The sequence below is a fragment of the Pelodiscus sinensis genome, chromosome 15 (genome assembly GCF_049634645.1).
Source record: "Pelodiscus sinensis isolate JC-2024 chromosome 15, ASM4963464v1, whole genome shotgun sequence".
Lineage (NCBI taxonomy): Eukaryota > Metazoa > Chordata > Testudines > Trionychidae > Pelodiscus > Pelodiscus sinensis.
This window is the reverse complement of record NC_134725.1, coordinates 930,865-950,356: the sequence shown is the minus strand read 5'-3', so window position 1 is coordinate 950,356 and position 19,492 is coordinate 930,865. Positions and strand designations below refer to the sequence as shown.

The 19,492-nt window shown below is 51.6% G+C and overlaps 1 protein-coding gene across 1 annotated transcript in view; it reads left to right on the top strand.

Annotated features, from left to right (window-relative positions):
• Positions 1 to 19,492, top strand: part of LOC102451575 (citron rho-interacting kinase-like) — a 358,679-nt gene that overhangs the window by 17,769 nt on the left and 321,418 nt on the right. The window contains exons 3-4 of the mRNA XM_075897800.1: positions 3,430 to 3,573; positions 5,300 to 5,419. Coding sequence (XP_075753915.1) covers positions 3,430 to 3,573; positions 5,300 to 5,419 — 264 coding nt within the window. The remainder of the gene's footprint in view (positions 1 to 3,429; positions 3,574 to 5,299; positions 5,420 to 19,492) is intronic.

Below are 19,492 nucleotides of genomic sequence, written 5' to 3'. Positions count from 1 at the left end.
ACTGGGGTCCTTGTAAGAAACTCTCCCTCAGGGCCTCCTGGATGCACACCCCTGCCTGATGGGCCTGCTGGATGGCACCTGTGCACGGCTGTTCAAAGGCCCTGCCCTCCCAGCCGGCCTCTACCCCCCACCCAGGAAGGAACACCTTCCCCTTCCTCTCACACAGGTTGTGGAGCACGCAACACGTGGCAACCACCTAGGGGAGGTTCCACTCCCCTACATCCAGCCGGGTTAGGAGGCATAGGAAACGGGCCTTGAGACACCCAAAGGTGCACTCCACTTGCATGTGGGCCCTGCCCAGCCTGGCATTAAAGCATTCTTTGCTGGGAGCTTTGTGAGCCACGGCATGAGAGGGTAGGCCGCATCCCTCATGATGCACAGTGGCATGTCCACGTCCCTGACCCCGCTGGTGTGCTCAGGGAAGAAAGTGCCAGCCTGGAACTATGGAACACGTGGGTGTCGTGCACCTTCCCTGACCAGCCAACATAGATGTTGGTAAACTGCCTGCGGTGGTCGACCAGGGCCTGCAGGACCATGGAGAAGTAGCCCTTGCAGTTTATGTAGAGAGATGCCCGGTGGTCGTGGACCTGGATGGGGATGTGGGTGCCATCAATAGCCCCCCCTGAAGTTGGGGAAGCCCATGGTGGCAAAGCCAGCAACCATGGGGTCCACGTTGCCAAGGTGGATGACCCTGTGCAGCAGGACGGTGTTGATGGCCCTCACCACCTGTAGAAGGAGACAAACAAATAGAGAATCACAGGGGTGCCAGAACCCTTGGGAGCCCCCCCAACCACACCAGGAGCCACCCTCTACGTAGTCCACCCCCGCCCCCCGGCAGGGCTATGTGAGAGCGGGACTGGAGAACCGCCCAGGGAAGGGAGCTTCCCTCACCACCAACCCCAACTCCCCCTTTCCCTAGGGTTCCCCATTCCAGCATTTCACCCCCCACCCCACCCCTGGGAGAGCACCATACTTGCATGATGAGGGCCCCAGCGATTGACTTCCCCACACCAAACTGGTTCCCGATGGATTGGTAGCTGTCCAGCAAGGCGAGCTTCCAGATAGTGATGGCGACCCGCTTCTCCAGGTGGATGGCGGGTCTCATCTGGGTGTCCCATTGCATGAGGGCAGGGACAAGCCAGGCACACAGCTACAGAAAGGTCTCCTTCCTCATTCAAAAATTCTGGAGCCACTGCTGGTCGTCCCACAGCCCCAAAACAAGCCGGTCCCACCAGTCTGAACTGGTGTCCAGCTGCCAGAATCGCTGGTGCACACTGGGGTGCAGCTGGAAGAGCTGCGCTCCCATACAGATGGTGAAGGTCTCCTCAGTGAAGGGTTGTGTTCCTGGAGGGCAGCCTGCAGAAACTGCAGTACAACAGTCAGGGGCTGTTGCGTGCCCAGAGGAAGCTCCAGCTCCATAGCTGGGAGTGCTGTGGTGTCCAACAGGGTAACTAAAGCACGCAGTGGAAATGCTTTGCTGTCCCTCAGGGTATGTCTACACTACAGCGCTAGTTCGAACTAACTTAGTTCGAATTAGTTAATTTGAACTAAGCTAATTTGAACTAACGCGTCTGGAACTAAAAACTAGTTCGAATTAGCGTTTTGCTAATTCGAACTAGCATGTCCACATTGAGTGGACCCTGAACCGGGGTTAAGGATGGCCGGAAGCAGTGCCGGCAGGGCATCAGAGGAGGACTTAGAGCGTGGAGATGCTGTCTCAGGCTAGCCGAGGGCTGCACTTAAAGGGACCCGACCCCCACCCCGGACAGACAGTTCTCAGGGGTGCCCCGCTTGCAAAGCAGTCCTGGCTTGGAGTGCCCGGAGTACCCACACTGGGCACATCACAGCACTCGGCCATCAGCCCGGCTGCACTTGCCGCAGGCTGCCATCTGGGGAGAGGGGGCAATTGGGGGGCTGCAGGAGAGCTTCCACCCCCAGAAGCCCGCAGAGCCAGCCCAGTCCTCCCCATCGGGGGCTCGTGCCCCATTCCTCCCTCACCTCCTTCCACTTACCCTTCCCTAGCCCCTCTTCTTGATGTACAAAATAAAGGACAATTGCGTTCAAAAATGGAATCTGTCTTTATTGAACAAAACTGGGGGAGACTGGGAAAAGGAGGTGGGAGAGGGGAAGAGAGAGGGTGGGAGAGGGGAGGGCAACTAAAATGATCAGGGGTTGGGAACAGGTCCCATATGAAGAGAGGCTAAAGAGACTGGGACTTCTCAGCTTAGAAAAGAGGAGACGGAGAGGGGACAGGATAGAGGTCTCTAAAAGCAGGAGTTGGGTGGAGACGGTGCATACAGAAAAGTTCTTCATTAGTTCCCATAAAGAAGGACTAGAGGACACCAAAGGAAAGGAATGGGTAGCAGGCTTCAAACTAGTAACAGAAAGTTGTTCTTCACAAAGCAAATAGTCAACCTGTGGAACTCCTTGTTGCAGGAGGCTGTGAAGGCTACAACTAGAACAGAGTTTAAAGGGAAGTGAGATCAAGTCATGGAGATTGGGTCCATGGAGTGGTGGTAGCCAGGGGGTAGGAGTGGTGTCCCTGCCCAAGGTTTGTGGAAGGCTGGAGAGGGATGGCACGAGACAAATGGCTTAGTCACTGTCTCCGGTCCATCCCCTCCAGGGTCCCTAGGGTTGGCCGCTGTCGGCAGACAGGCTACTGGGCTAGATGGACCTTTGGTCTGACCCAGTACGGCCATTGTAAGCTCAGGGCTCAGGGTCGGGGGTCTCAATGGACCCCCTTGAGTCTCTTGCACACCTGCTCCTGGGTGGCCAGGCTGGCAGCTCTCCTGCCCTAGACGGCCACTTTCCTGTGCCTAGTGCGGAGATCGTGGACAAGGTCCACGATGTCCGCACTAGCCCAGGCGGGTGCCCGCCTCTTGCGGTCCCGGGCAAGCTCCCGGGAGCCGCCAGCCTGGTCCCGGGAAGAGGGGGAGGGCTGGGAGGCATCGGGTGGGTGGCTCGATCCGTGCCAGGTGCAGGGTCTGCTGGCTGGGTGCTGGCAGGCTTGCACCTGGCACGGGCACCGTAGCCAGCCCGTGCCCCTTTAAGGGAGGGGGGCATAGAGTTTCCCTGGTGTTGGCCAGAGTGGCCACCAGGGAAACCTGGGGAGGGCTAGCCTCCCACTAGTTCGAATTAAGGGTCTACACAGCCCTTAATTCGAACTAGCTAGTTCGAACTAGGCTTAATCCTCGTAAAATGAGGTTTACCTAGTTCGAACTAAGCGCTCCGCTAGTTCGAATTAAATTCGAACTAGCGGAGCGCTAGTGTAGCGCCTATTAAAGTTAGTTCGAACTAACGTCCGTTAGTTCAAACTAACTTTGTATTGTAGACATACCCTAAGAGACTGAAATTCATCATATGTGGTGTGTTGAAATCAGCAATTGACAGCTTTTGAAATGTTTTTTAACCTTTCAATGTTTGTTACAGATGGAGCAGGAAATGACACGATTGCACCGGAGGGTGTCAGAGGTGGAGGCTGTACTTAGCCAAAAGGAGGTGGAACTGAAAGCCTCTGAGACCCAGCGGTCCCTCCTGGAGCAGGACCTGGCAACCTACATCACAGAATGCAGTGTGAGCCTTTACCCTAGTCCTTTTCCCTCTGAAGGTCCCATTTCTGATGATCTTTTAGCTTTCTTTTCCATGGTGGTCTCAGTGGTGCTTACAACATCATTCAGTAGTAATGGTATAGGAGCTACAACTGTTGTCTTGCTCACAGTGAGCTACACTCTGGTTCTCTTCTTGTCCCAGTAGCTATACAGAATCACTTTTGGGTTCTGATCTTGATAGATTTCAAAATGAAAGCAAGGTGGGGGTCTATTCAGTACTTGGAAAACCTCAAAGGATGACAAAGGTGTTTCAGGAAATGGGGGTATTGACTCAATGTGACATTCTGAGTTCATGCTCCTCTAGTTCTCTAGCACAGTGAAAGCAACATGTCTGAGGCAAGTGCTGTTTTTCAGATGGGGTATAAAAAAGCAGGCCCTTAAAGACATATATTTAATATCCTTTGTCATTTTTACATGAGTAGGAATGTCTGCCCTGTTGTCTTGGCAAAATTCCAATGAGGGTCTGCCTTCTTAAATAGTGTTTGTATTTTCAATTGAATTTGGTATTCTTCTGTCTTCCTTTCCCTCTTGCACCAAACCCCAAAACTCCGTCCATGTAGCATGCCAAGCTAACACTCCATCAGTGGCTGCTTTACAGTGGCGTGTGAAGCATTTCCTGTAGAGTATAATTTCATTTATCATTCTAAATACAGGCAGTCCCCAGGTTACGTACAAGATAGGGACTGTAGGTTTGTTCTTAAGTTGAATTTGTATGTAAGTCGGAACTGGTACATATTGTAGGGGAAACTCGAGCCAAACATTAGTCCAGAGCTCAGTTTTATTCTCCCACACCTCACTTCCCTCAGTCCTTTATTCTCAAGCTGAAGTGTCTGCTGAGAAAAGCCGCTTCGCATCTCCCTGGTCTGCTGGGGGGGCGGGGGGGGGGGGGCGCTAGCTTCGCGTCTCCCTGGTCTGCTGGGGGGAAGCAGCTAGTGCGGGGTTGCCTCACCCTGTTTGTAAGTAGGGATCTGATGTAAGTCGGATCCATGTAACCCGGGGACTGCCTGTAAAAGGGGGAACATGAATTTATTTGGATAAATGGGGGGCTTTCAATGCAATAACCCACAGCAGGAGGGGCATCTGAAGCTGTGTTGAACCATCTGGATATACTAGGTTCTATGGTATAAACATAATTAAAAGGTTTTGGATCCTTCTGGATGAAAGATGATATGCACGTTAAGTAGGTGATAGGAGCATTAGTCTAACTTGAAGTTTGTAAGCAAAGATTTTGCCCAAACCTTGAAACGTTAGTGCTGTCCTTTTCAAAGTTTAAAAAAAAAGAGTAAAGGGCATAAATGAGTTCAACAATGGGGGAAAATAGCCAGTCATGGTAGCATCAAATGCATACAGTAGCATCAAATGAGTGCCAGAAATGTGAAAAAATAATACTAATGGATGGATAATTAATGTTGCTAAGAAGTATTACTCACTGCATGTGTTCTTTACTCCACACCTGGTCTACAAAAGTAGGGTTTGAACTAAGATCTCTCTGCAATAGATTGTATTTGTAAGTGTACTGTTTTTCTCCAGCTGGAAAAATGGAAGTTCAGTAGCAGTGAATTTGCATGTTTCTCTCACTGGTGTCTTAATTTGTTGTCTGACAGTATTTGAGGAGAATCTTTTTCCTTCTTTAGCTGAGGATATTTCTTGTAGAGTAGTGTGCAAAGCATTGAGCATTTTGCTTTTTGCAGAGCTTAAAGCAAAGTCTGGAACAGGCGCGGATGGAGGTTTCTCAGGAGGATGACAAGGCACTACAGCTTCTTCATGATATCAGAGAGCAGAGTCGAAAACTGCAGGAGATCAAAGAACAGGTACAACTGCTTCTTAGGAGCAGAACAGCTGACAGTAGAACTGCACTGCTTGTGTCTCCTGGTTCTGATTCCAGGAATGTGTTTTATACTGATGGGATACCAAGGCTCCCTGTGTGTGGTGGTGGTGGTGGTGGTGGTGGGTGTTCCCTAAAGAAAGTAACTAAGAACAAACTTGGACAGGTGTGTGTGTGTAAACATGCATGCTATCGAGCGTTCCTTTATTACATTTTTGCAGTCTATCAAGATGATCAAATGAAATCTTTGCCTAAAAAAACAAAATTAGAAAGTTGTAATATTTTGGGTAACTGCCATGTTGGAAAAGTCAATTCTGTTAGTGCTTGCTAATGCCCATTCAAGGTAGGTGTGTGGGCTCGCCACATGCATTGGTGCTGGAAAATTTTCCCTTGGCAGTATCCATAGGGGAGTGGCACACACATACCATGCTATATAGGTGTGACGGACCGGGCCGAGTCTGGGCACACCTGAGGGTGTCCGCTCAGGGCGAATTGCTCAAATTCGGGGCTTCTTACAGCCCCCAAACTGGTGACCTTCCCAAACAGGCCACAAACCAGTCTCACAGAGCGCTTCAGCTACCTGCCTGAAGCCTCACGAGCAAAACCCCTCCGACACCCCAGCAATATCCGTGCCCCAGATGGCCCCAGGCCTCATACACCGGTGGGGGGGGGGGGGGTGTCTTAGAACCCAATCCCACCTACCCCGAACAAGTTCTCTCCGGTTCCAAGAAACCAGCCACAGATCCCTGGTCAATTTACCCTCTGGATCTTACCCACAAATCACGCTGAGCCAATCCTTTAGCATCTAACATCTAAAGGTTTATTATTCCAATAAAGAAAAGCATGAGTTTAAGGTTGTTAAAGGATAGTACATTACATGCATCGAGTCTCCCAGTTCTCGATGCAGGCTCTAGCAGAGATGTTACAGCTGCTGGTTTAAAAGTCCTTGTTGCGCATCCTAGGATCAGGATGGGTCCACAGTTCTTCCTGGCTCTTCAATCCCTGCACTGCTGCCTCTGGGATGAAGTGCTGAGCTGAGTACCAAGATGGAGTCGACCCCATGGACTCTTTATACATCCTTCCTGGTCTCTTCTTGGCTGCAGCAGGTCACCTGGCCAGCGGCCTATCCCTGTGTTCCCTGCTGGCAGCCCTCAGGTGTCAGCCCTCATTCTTTAGGTGTGTCCTTGGCCCATTGAGTGCCATTGTCCCACAGGGCCTCGCTAATTAGCATGTCCATAGGCTGGGCTCTGCCCAATGCTCAACCACATGCAGGGAAATATTCAGTATCCATACAGATTACAGATTCCTAACTACACCCACAGACATTATTCAAACACATGAGTAGCGTACATAGGATTAGCAGACAGTGAGCTTCTATTCAACACCCCACATGGCCCCCTTTAATACCATTTTTGGGGCCAACACCCCCGCCTATGGGTGCATCAGTGACCTGGCTGCTTCCCTCAAATTCAGTAACGTGACAATAGGGCACTGCTGGGCACCCGCCACCCTCAGCTACTTCTTGCTCCCAGTGATGGTGCTTGAAACTGTAGTTATAGCAGCTATCACTGTCGTGTCTGTCTTGTCTTAATCGGTTGTTTCACCTGTAAATAGTTTTCCTCTATTCCGTTAATTGTTCATATTTTGGGAAAGTTTATAAGTCCCTTTGGGACATTGCCTTGGGATGGAGCATGCCCCGATCTCCCTCCCCTTCCCCCTCCCCCTGCTTTAAGTTGTGTTAAGTGCCTCAGGTCCATTAGCAACCCACATGACAACTGTTTATGGTACTTGGGAGAAGCACATGTTAGTGACAAGTGCTGGATTTACAAATCCTTTAGGCCATGAACTAAATAGGAAAGAGATATTCATTTGAAAACTCTCCTGATGGAATCACAGCCCTTGCCCTGGCATATAATCAATGCTTGGATTCATTGCCAAGCACTAGTGCTTTGGTGCACAGCACACCAACAGTATCATCTGGAAGCTGGCACTGGTCCCCATCCTTGGTTCCAGTTAAGAAACCGGGGTATGTCTACACTACCCTCCTAGTTCTAACTAGCGGGGTAATGTAGGCATACCTCACTTGCAAATGAAGCCCGGGATTTGAATTTCCCGGGCTTCATTTGCAAGTGCGGTATGCCTACATTACCCCGCTAGTTCGAACAAGCGGGGTAGTGTAGACATACCCCCGGTGGTTAGAGGCAGATCTCTAGGCCTGCGGAGAGAGAAGGTAAAGCAGGGAGCCAGCACAGACCCTGCTTCATCAGGCCCATTGACCTCTGAGGCTCCACCTCAGATTTAGAAGTGTAGTCCACTCTGCTCACCTTGAGCAGTGATGCTCAGCGCTGTGTGCTGTCGACCTCCAAGGCTCTTCAAGTGGCCCAGGACATTCTGTTGATGCAGGTGCTGCCCAGGCCAGTTGTAGCTAAGCCCCAACATAGAGGGAACCCTTCATTCTGTCCACCTCGGTTCCCTCATAGGCAGCATTCCCACTCCAGAGGGACATCTAGCCAGAAATCGTCCCCTCACAATGACAGGCAGAAGGTCTGTAGCTCAATGTGGTTCCCCAGTTGGTGCAACGGGGCTCAATGGCTTGAGGCATGGCTTGCCGGTAAATGGGTGTAGGACCTTGTGAGGCATGCACCACCCACCATATGCAGCATACCCAGGACTTACTCCCTGTGCTCCAGCCAATGCTCAAGGGACAGGTCACCCATCCACTGGCACTGGCCTCCTCAAAACATGTGCCAGGGGAGCGTAGGGTTTTTTTGTTGTCCTGCTCCAATTCCCAGTACCCATCATCCATGGCACCAGTTGCCTATCCACACCCAGCGCAGATCCTTTGGTCGACATTGGTCACCAGGATGCCAGTCTAGACCCTCCTCTGCATTGATTGGGTCATCCTCGATCAGGAGTGCTCAGTACCTCTCTGAAAAGAGTTTCACTCACCCCTCTCTTGGTCTCTGGGAAGTGACTGATCTGCAAGCCTCACCTCAGAGCCCTGCTCTTTGCTGCAAACTCAGGCCCTGGTACTGATGTTGCAACCCACGTCAATGATACTGCAGACAGGGTCACAAACGATGCCATGGCCACAGATTCCCTGGCCCACTCAGTGTCTGTGGAACTCATGGGGGTTCCCATGCCACCTGAGATGCCTCACTCAGTAGCTGGGGCCTTGAAGGCACTGTCAGCCTCCCCCTTCAAGCAGCCTCTGGTGCTGCAGAGGCCACCACCTTGCCTGTCAAAGAGGAGATAAGAAATTAGCCTCCTACCCCCTGTTGCTTGAAGAGGTTCCATCGGTGCAGGCATCCTCCTCATCCTCAGATGAGGCCATCATTGGGCCTCCTCTTGTAGTCCCACAGGACAATGCGAGGGCCCATCAGGATTTTTTGAAAAGGATGGCCTCCTCAGCCTGGAGATCTACGTTGGAGCTGGAGGAGCCTCCAGACACTCTCTTTTGGGGTGCTTGACCAGAGGGCCCCAGCCAAAGTGGCCTTGCCCCTCCATGACAGGGTCGTAAAGATCGTGAGAGACCTTTGGCAGAACCCCTCCTCCCTGCTCTCCATATCCAAAAGGGCAGAGTGTAAATACTTTGTCCCTGTCAAGGAGCATGAGTACTTATATACTCATCCAGCCCCTAATTATCTTTTTGTGGAATCAGTGAACCACCAGGACTGAAAAAGAACGAGGGCTTCTCTTTCTTGGTGTGGTGGGGTCCCCAGCCCCGCCCTCTTCTCCACAAGGTTAAAGCAGGCCCTGAGGCCGGGGTTCAGCACAATTCGCAGGCCCTGAGGCCTAGTCCAGCACAAGCCGCAGGCCCTGAGGCCTAGTCCAGCACAAGTCGCAGGCCCTGAGGCCTAGTCCACGCCCTGAGGGGTTGGGGTAGGGGGGTCCGGGCCCTCCCTCTCCACCGGACCCCAACCCAGGGCCCTATTAGTGGTGGGTGGTTCCCACCACCGGCTCGGCAGGGAGTTCTCCCTGAAACGCGCCGAGGCCACTGAGGGGTTCCCTGCCCCTTGCCCTGGGTTGCTTCCTACCCCCGCCCTGTGGCCGACAGAGACCCCACCTGGCGAAGCTGGGCTGGCGGCGGTGGCAATGTCAGCAGGTCCGGGGCAGCAGCAAAGGGGTTGTCCACTGCGGCGGGGCGGGCGGCCCTCCGGAGTCGGTGTTGCAGGTGGGCGGGCTTGACCTGGGGACGGTAGCAGCAATGGCAGCGGTCCCAACGGCTCTGGTTCCAGCAGCAGGTCTGGCTGTGGCTCTGGGCCGGAGCGCCTTCCTCCCCAGAGGTCAGCCCCCACTGAGCAGCCGGGCAGCCTTTTATACTGGGGCTGCACTGCGAGCATGCCCAGCAGGGCTGTGGGGGAGGGGCATATTCTACCCAATAGATGGGCTCTTCTCCCCGCTGTTCAGTGTGGGGCAGGCCAGCCCCGTCACACACTTCCCCCCTTAAGAGCGTTCTCCCCAGTAGTCTCTCCTCCCCCTCCTTAGAACCTATGCGCGAAAAAAAGTCTGCATTTCCGTGGGCTCTCCCTGGTCTATGTGCCACTTGGAACGAATACGGCTGCAATGCTAGATACCAGCGCATGATACGCGCATTGGTGTCTTTCATTGTTTGCAACCACCTTAGGGGGGCATGATCCGTCACTATCAAAAAGGTGCCGCCCAGCAAATAATACCCCAGTGCGTCATGTGAATGCCATCTCCCAGTTCGCTACCTACCCGATTGTCAAGGGGTACGCCCCTGATGGGGGTTACGGCCCCCTTCTACTGGCCCGTGTCTTGGTCCAGGCCCTTCTCTCAGGGCATATACAGTACCCAAAATCCCAAAAGTCTCGGCCCCTCTCTCAGGGCATATACGGTACCTAAGGCCTAGTTCTGGGGAAAAAGCCTCTCCTGGCTCGAGTGATTCCCCAGGTGCGGCAAGGGGTGGTAGGGGGACCTGGGCCCTCCCTCTCCACCGGGTCCTGGCCCAGGGCCCTGTGGGCAGGGACTCTAGGTCCTGCCGGCTTGGTGGGGAATCCAGCCGCTACGCACCAAGCTGGATTAAGAAACCTCTGCCCTCGGCCGCTTCCTACCACCCTGGCACCCCCCCCCCCTTTAGTCTGTCCGTCTGTGCGGCGGTCCTTACCGGGGCTGGGTTGGCAGGATAGGTGTGCCCGTTACTCCGTGGGGTTGGGGTTGGCTTCACTCCTGGGGTCCAACGCTGGCCTTCAGTTGGATCCGAGATGTCGCAGGAACACTGGATTTGCAGCCTGGCTCCTCCTCACCTCTAATTGCTCTCCCATCTGCTGGGCCGCTGCCTGCTTTATATACTGGCCCTGCTGGGAGCATGCCCAGCAGGGCTGTAAGGGCGGGGCTCTTTCAGCCAGCTGGGCCTGGGCTACTCCCAGCCCTTTAGTGTGGGACTTGTTTGCCCCATCACACCGATGCTTCGGGTAGACAAACTCCTAGAACGATTAGGCTGCGCCAGGATCATATCCACCCTGGACCTAACCAATGGTTACTGGCAGAGCCCCTTGACACTGGCGTCAAAGGAGAAGATGGCATTCCCGACACCCTTCAGGCTGTTCCAGTTGACCACGATGCCTTTTGGTTTGCATGGGGCAGCAGCCACCTTCCAGAGGCTTATGAATAAAGTGCTAAGCCCGCACAATGCCTACGCATTTGCCTACATCGATGACATTGTGGTCTACAAGCACAGTTAGGCAGAGCACCTCCACCACCGGACCCAGGTTTTGCAAGCCTTAGCAGAGGTGGGCCTTACAGCCAACCTGGCCACATGCTACTGGGGCCAGCAAGAGGTGAGCTACCTGAGCTATACCGTCAGGAGAGGACAGCTCCAGCCTCTGGTGGATAAGGTACAAGCACTACGAGTCTACCCTATTCCCACCACAAAGAAGCAAGTGCGGCAATTCTTAGGGCTAGTGGGATACTACCAGTGTTTTATCCTGAACTTTGCTACCATAGCAGCCCAGCTTACAGACCTCACAAAGAACCCCTGATCTCGCCCCATCAAATGGTCCCAGGACTGTGAAGTGGCCTTCCAGACCTTGCGGGAACAACTGACCCAAGAACCAGTGCTTATCCAGCCGGACTTCAATAGCCCGTTTATTTTACAAACTGACGCCTTTGGGGGTGGGGTTAGGAGCCATTTTATCGCAGGAGGTGGAAGGCGAGGAACACCCCATTTTATACCTCGGCCAAAAGCTGTTCCCGCGAGAGACACGATACTCCATGGTAGAGAAGGGGGCTCTTGTGGTGAAATGGGCTGTGGAGGCCCTCAGGTACTACCTACTAGGGAGCCAATTCACACTGGTTACCGACCATGCACCACTGAAGTGGCTCCACTCCATGAAGGACTCCAATGCACGAGTCATGTGGTGATACCTGTTTCTCCAACCTTATGTTTTCCAGGTGGCCCAGGGAAGGCCCATGCCAACGCAGACTTTTTTTCAAGGGCTAGGGAGGATGGTGTAGTGACAGGTGTACCCGCCCTGCACTGAACTAGCCGGGTTTGGCCAGGTTACGCTGGCTGAAAGAGCCCTGCCCCCGCAGCCCTGCTGGGCATGCTCAGACTGTAGTCCAGGTATAAAAGCCTGGGGAGAGGCTGAGTCTGGGCTGGCTGGCTGGCGGAGAAGGACCTCTGTTTGTAGCTCCTGAGCAGCAGAAGCCAGACGCCCAAGACAAGAGCAGCAGAGGCCCCAACGCCGGTTGGGACGTAACCCCTGAGGATCTCCAGGGAAGCGTGGCCCCCAAGGAATCAGAGGACCCAGCTACTAGGTGGGACATCAGCCCATCGGATCAGGTAGGAAGCGGCCCAGGGAGGGTGAAGAAGAGGCCTCTCCCACCCAGAGATCCTTGGCATGTTTTGGTTGGATTCCCCGCTGGGGGAGTGGTGGACCATTCTGCCACTCACAGGGCCCTGGGCTGGGACCCGGTGGAGTAGGGTGGGCCCGGGTCCCGTTACCGGGGCACAGCGCCCCCCCCCCATGACTTTGCTCATTGGGCCTTCCAGCCCTGACTTAAAGGGCTGGCAATTGGCGTTGATTTACTGACTCTGGCCATTGGGCCGTCCAGCCTGGCTTTAAAGGGCCCCACATTGGATCTGGCCATTAGGCTATTGTCACGTTACTGGATTTTGAGGGGAGCAGCCAGATTGCTGATGCACCCATAGGTGGGGGTGTTGGCCCCAGAAAATGGTATAAAGGAGGGCCATGTGGGGTGTTGAATAGAAGCTCACTGTCTCCTAATCCTATGTATGCTGTTTATGTGTTTGTATAATGTCTGTGTGTGCAATTATAAGCATGTACTTGTATGGATACTGAATATTTCCCTGCATTTGGTTGAGCATTGGGCAGGGCCTGGCCTATGGACATGCTAATCAGCAAGGCCCTGTGGGACAATGGCACTCAATGGGCCAAGGACACACCTAAAGAATGAGTGGTGACTCATACCTAAAGGCTACCAGCAGGGAACACAGGAATAAGCCGGGGACCAGGTGACCTGCGATAGCCAAGAAGAGACCAGGAAGGAGGGATAAATAGGCCATGTGGTGGTCTCCATTTTTGTTCTCAGCTCAGCACTTCATCCCAGAGGCAGCATTGCAGGGATCGAAGAGCCCGGAAGACCTGTGGACCCATCCTGATCCTAGGATGTGCAACAAGAACTTTTAAGCCAGCAGCTGTAACATCTCTGCTAGAGCCTGCATCGAGAACTGGGAGATTCGATGCATGTAATGTACTATTCTTTAACAACCTTACTCTCATGCTTTTCTTTATTGTAATAATAAACCTTTAGATGTTAGATGCTAAAGGATTGGCCCAGCGTGATTTGTGGGTAAGATCCAGAGGGTAAATTGACCAGGGATCTGTGGCTGGTTTCTTGGAACCGGACAGAACTTGTTCGGGGTAGGTGGGATTGGGTGCTAGGACCCCCCACCTGTGTATGAGGCCCGGGGCCATCTGAGGCACGGATATTGCTGGGGTGTCGGAGGGGTTTTGCTCGTGAGGCTTCAGGCAGGCAGCTGAAGCGCTCCGTGGGACTGGTTTGTGGCCTGTTTGGAGAGGTCACCAGTCTGGGGGCTGTAAGGAGCTCCGGATTTGAGCAATTCGCCCTGAGCAGACGCCCTCAGCTGTGCCCAGACTCGGCCCGGTCCGTCACAGCTATCCAGCCCCGAGGCGAGGGGTTTAACTACCAATGTTTTACTGGTCGTGCGGAGTGTGTCACAGACTCAGACAGCCCAGGGACATGGGACCCTAACCCCAGGGAGGGAGAAGGAAGGACCACCACGCAACAATGCTGCATGGATGAATACAGAGGAATGATACTGCTCTGAAGAAGTGCAGCGAATCTTCCTGGAAAGCTGAAAGCCTTTGACCAACCTGATGTATGTAGCTTAGTGTACTAGATTTTTGATGGGGCTGCAGAGAGAGGGACGCCCCCACCCCGCAGCCCTTTTACAGACTAATTTGGACTACCTGTTCCACTTGAAGCATCAGGGTCTGGCACACATTTCAATCAGAGTTCATTGGCAGAGGTCTCGGCCTTCCACCCACTGATCCAAGGCGAGTCAGTGTTTTCCCATGTCATGGTGGTCAGGTTCTTAAAGGGCCTCGAGTCTCTTTCCACAAGTCCGAGCCCCCATCCTGCAATGAGACCTTAACCTGATCCTCCCTAGGCTTACGGCACCACCCTTGGAATCCATGGCCTCGTGTTCCCTTTTGCATCTATCATGGAAGGTCGCCTCCTAGGTAGCAATAATGTTGGCTAGGTGGCTCTCTGAACTGCGTGTCTTGACTTCAGAGCCACCATATACTGTTTTCTGTAAGCCTAAGTTGGAGCTCCGGCCTTATCTGACCTTCCTCTCTAAGATGGTGTCCGCATTCCACATGGGTCAAGCATCTTCCTCCCAGTCTTCTGCCCAAAACCGCATAAGACTAATGAGGAAAGGCACCTTCACACCTCTAGATGTAAGGAGAGCTCTCACCTTCTACCTGGACGATTCAAAGCCCTTTTGCAGGTCATCCCAGCTCATCACTGCATCTGGTGAAAGGACGATGGGTCTCCCAGTGTCCTTGCAAAGGATCTCAAACTGGATCACCTCTTGCATGTGGACGTGCTATGAGCTGGCAGGAGCCCAGCAACCACCAATAGTGAGAATGACCAAGGCTCAGGCTTCTTTGGCTGCCTTCCTGGTTCACCTCCCTATCCAGAACATCTGCAAGGCTTCAGTGTGGTCATTGGTTCACACAGTCACATATGCCATCACACAGCAGGTCAGGGATGATGCTCAGTTTGGCAGAAATTATGCTCTTATGCCCAGACACAATGACAGTTTTTCTGTGGCAAAAGTGGTGGTCGGAGGCGGGGGGCGGGAAATATAGGAATCAGTGTGTGTGCTCAATAATGTATTCCCTTTTTCTTTTCAGTCCACTTCACTGTTCCTTTCAATTCTTCCTCTGGCCTTTCCTATATATTGTCTCTCTGTTTTAAGACAATGTCCTAACTAACTCGTCTGCCGTGTTTGGCCCAGGTCCACCACCACATAAGCACAGAACAAAAATAATCCTATCTAGCCTGTGTCTGTCTTTTGTATATGTTACTTTAGTGTTCTGAGAAATAGAAATTGAAAGCCCAGAACTTTTAAGAAACAAGAGCTGGTAGTTAGGCTGGACAGACTAGAGCCATTAATTTTTATGAGACTGTAAATGAGTTGTAGCATGTTTGTGATGACATGTAATTGTTGTTTTTAAATGAGAAATTTAGTATTTTATTGGGGTAAAACATTTTAAAAATCCAATTTAACTAAAAACATCTGATTAATTTTTTTAAAATCATTATTTTTTCCCAGCATGGATAAAATAAATAATCAAAGGCAGTGGGCATGATTTGGTAGGGTGAAATGAATAATAGTGTGTGTATATGGATTCTAAGAAAATAATGTGGTCCATCATGTCCTTTCTCCCCTTCCTTTTAGGTTATGTACTTTCCTAGCATAATCTTGGACAGGGCTGGGCAAAATATGGCTTGGGAGCTGGATCTGGCCTGCCAAGCCACCGGATCCGGCCCACGGACCACCCTGCTGGGACCCTCAGGCATGCAGCTGCTGTGGTTTAAAGCGCAGTCAGTGCGGCTCTCTGCTCTGCAGGGAGGGGGAGGCTTTGTGTGATCTTCCCACCCCCAGCCCAATCCTCAGCTCCTATTGGCTAGAAACATCCAGCCAATAGGAACTGACCCCAGCCAATCTCTCAGCTCTTATTGGATGGAAACAACCAGCCAATAGGAGCTGAGAGATTGGCCTGGGGGATAGGGGCAGTGCAAGCCTCTCCTCCCTCCCAGAGCTGAATGCCACGTGGAGGGAACATCCTGAAGTTTAAAGTGATCTGGGGCTGCAGCAGGCAGGGAGCCCAGACTGCCTTGGGGGTGCTGTAGGGCTGCTGGCATCCCACCCCTCCCACATCCCAACTCCGTCCCCGAGGTCACCATCCAAACCCTCTGCACCCCCCTGCTTCAGGTCACAACTCCCTCCCAGACCTTGTACTCCCTCCTACACCCCTCCCCCAGGCCAGAATCCTCTCCCACACACAAAAACCCTCCCCAGACCCTGCACCCCATTCCCCTGCCCCCTGCACCCACACCCTCTGCAGTCTGCACCCCCTTGTCCCCTTCTCCCAGTCACAATTCCCTCCCAGACTTTGCACCTCTTCCTAGAGCCCCTCTCCCAGGCCAGAATCCTCTCCTGCACCCATACTCCCTCCCTGACCCTACACCCCAATCCCCTGCCCCAGGTCACAACCCCCCCCTTCACCCAAACTCCCTCTCAGATCTCAGACCATCTCCTGCACCCCAGTCCCTTATCCTGTGTGCCCCTCTGCACCCAACCTCTATCCTAGACCCCGCATCTCCTCCACAGAAAAGTATGGCCCTTGACCACTTTCCAAAATCTTGGCGTGGCCCCCTGTAGTGAGCAGGGGTTGCCACTCACTGAGCCCGATGGGGAAGAACCCCTTTCCAGGCCCAGGTGGGCCAAGCCAGGTCCTGCCCATTTAACTCCATGGAGGTCAAGGGGTGGGGCAGGTAGGATAAGAGTCCAGCCCAGGATCTCAGTAAGGCCCCAGCCACTGGAGGAAGCAGAGGCCTATCTTAAGCTCCCAATCCAGGAGGGCCCTGAGGACCTTGCAAAGGCTGAGGACTGGCCTGGACTGTCAGGCCCTTGCTCTGAAGAGGAGACCTTCTACACCCTGCCCAAGGGTTCAGACTACCATGACCCCAAGAAGCAGCAACCAGCATGGAGCCAGGTAGATGCTGAGGGGGAATTAGGCAGTGGCCCAGGGGAAGCTGACGACTGTCAGGATGATCTCATAACATTCTAGAGTGGGTCAGTGTGCTGCAGGCTGGATCCCTGCTGACCCCAGTGGCAGCAATGGGCTGGGACGCAGTGGAGTAGGGAGGGCCCATGTCCCCCCTGCCACCCCACATACCGGGTGGCAGTCTCCCCCTCCCCACTTGTACCTGGGGAACTGTGTTTGGCTGCCCCACCCTGAACCAGGGCCTGGGCCTCAGTAACTATGGGAGTGCTTTGCTCTGCTGCCCACCCTGAAGCAGGGTCTGGGGCTTATTGACTGTGGGACAGTGTTTGTATCGCTGCCTGCCCTGCTCTCAGGGCCCCCAGTTTGGACGGAGCCACTAAACCTGTACTTACAGGCCTGAGCACAGGTCAGGGACCCAGGACTCAAGTGGCAGACTTATACCCCCCCGCCAAAAATTATTGCCCACTCCCACTCTTGGGTGTGCATGCTTTCCACCCACCTAAAGTAAAATCAAGCTCTTTAGGAAAGGGACAGTATCTGTGTTTTTGTAAAAAAAGGAATATACAAATGCTTAATATGAAAAAAGAATCAACATTTAGTCTCCTGTACTAAAGATTTCATTGGTCACCGCAGGCTCTATCGACACCACTACTTACCTTGGATGCTTGCCCTAATTGGAACAATATATTCAAATGTTATTTATGTTCTTTGATATGTAGGCATTGCAGTTCTCCAGGATTTTTATTCCAAAATCTTTATTGTTGTTTAATGTAGGAGTGGACTACATAAAATATTGGCCTTTGGGGGGAATATGTGACTCCTAGAGTGTTATCCTCCAAAGGACTTTTATTTTAGGTTTAATATGTTTTTTCCTGAGCTATCAAAAGAAACCGATAAACTGATGTTTGGAGGCTACAACCACTCTGGCTTAACCAGCAGACCTCGAATGATCTAAAAATCAAAAAAGAGTCTTATAAAAAGTGGAAACTGGGTCAAAGGACAAAGGATGAATATAAACAAATAACAGAAGTATGTGTGGGGGGGGGGGAATTAGAAAGGCAAAGGCACAGAATGAGCTCAATCTAGCTAAAGACATAAAGGGTAACAAATATTCTCCAAATATATGAGAAGCAAGAGGAAAACCAAGGACAGGGTAGGCCCATTGCTCAATGAAGAGGGAAAAACAATAACAGAAAATGTAGACATGGCAGAGGTGCTTAACAACTTCTTTGTGCCGGTTTTCACCAAGAAGGTTGGTGGCAATTGGATGCCTAACATAATGAATGCCAATGAAAATCTGGTAGGTTCAGAAGTTAAAATAGAAAAAGAACAGGTTAACAGCTACTTTAGACAAGTTAGATGTCTTCAAGTCACCAGGCTCTGATGAAATGCATTCTAGAATACTCGAGCTGATTGAGGAGGTATCTGAGACATTAGCTATCATCTTTGAAAAGTCATGGAAGATGGGAGAGATTTCAGAAGACTGGAAAAGGGCAAATCTAGTGCCCATTTATAAAAAGGGAAATAAGGACAACCCAGGAAATTACAGACCAGTCAGCTTAACTTCTGTGCCAGGAAGGATAATGGAGCAAATAATTAAGGAATCCATTTGCAAATATCTGGAAAATAAGTAACCATCAGCATAGATTTGTCAAGAACAAATCATGTCAAACCAATTTGATAGCTTTCTTTGATAGGATAACAAGCCTTGTGGATTAGGGGGAAGTCGTAGATGTGGTATACCTAGACTTTAATAAAGCATTTGGTATAGTCCTGCATGACCTTCTTATCAATAAACTAGGGAAATACAACACTATAAGGTGGGTGCATAATTGGTTGGATAATCATTCCCAGGCCTGGTCTACACTACATGGGAAGGTTGAAGTAAGATACACAACTCCAGCTATGTAAATCATGTAGCTGGAGCCGACGTATCTTACATCGCGTTTCTGCACCATACACACAGTGGGAGGCCAATGGGAGCAAATGCTCCCTTCAGCTTCTCTTACTCGTTGTGAGGAGCAGGAGTACCAGCACAGATGGGGGTGCCCTTTAAGTTCAATCTAGTGGGTCTATACTACACCTGCAAAATCAAAACTTGGAAGATCGACCAAGTTGATTTTCTGTGTAGTGTAGATGTGCCCTCAGAGAGTAGTTATCAATGGTTCATAGTCATGCTGGAAGGGCATATTGAGTGGAGTTCCACAGGGATCAGTTTTGGGATTGGTTCTGTTCAATATTTTCATCAATGATTTAGATATTGGCATAGAGAGTACGCTTATTAAGTTTGCAGATGACACCAAGCTGGGAGGGGTTGCAAGTGCTTTCATTCAAAATGATCTGGACAAACTGGAGAAATGATCTGAAGTAAACATGATGACGTTCAATAAGGACAAATGCCAAGTATTCCACTTAGGAAGGAACAATCAATTTCACACATACAGAATGGGAAGCGACTGTCTAGGAAGTAGTACTGCAGAAAGGGATTTAGAGGTCCTAGCAGATTACAAGCTAAATATGAGTCAACAGTGTGACGCTGTTGCAAAAAGAAAAGCAATCATCATTCTGGGATGCACTAACAGGAGCGTTGTGAGCAAGACATGAAAAGTAATCATTCCCCTCTATTATGCACTGATTAGGCCTCAGCTGGAGTATTGTGTCCATTTCTGGTCACCACATTTCAGGAAAGATGTGGAGAAATTGGAGAAGGTCCAGAGAAGAGCAACAAAAAATATTAAAGGTCTAGAGAA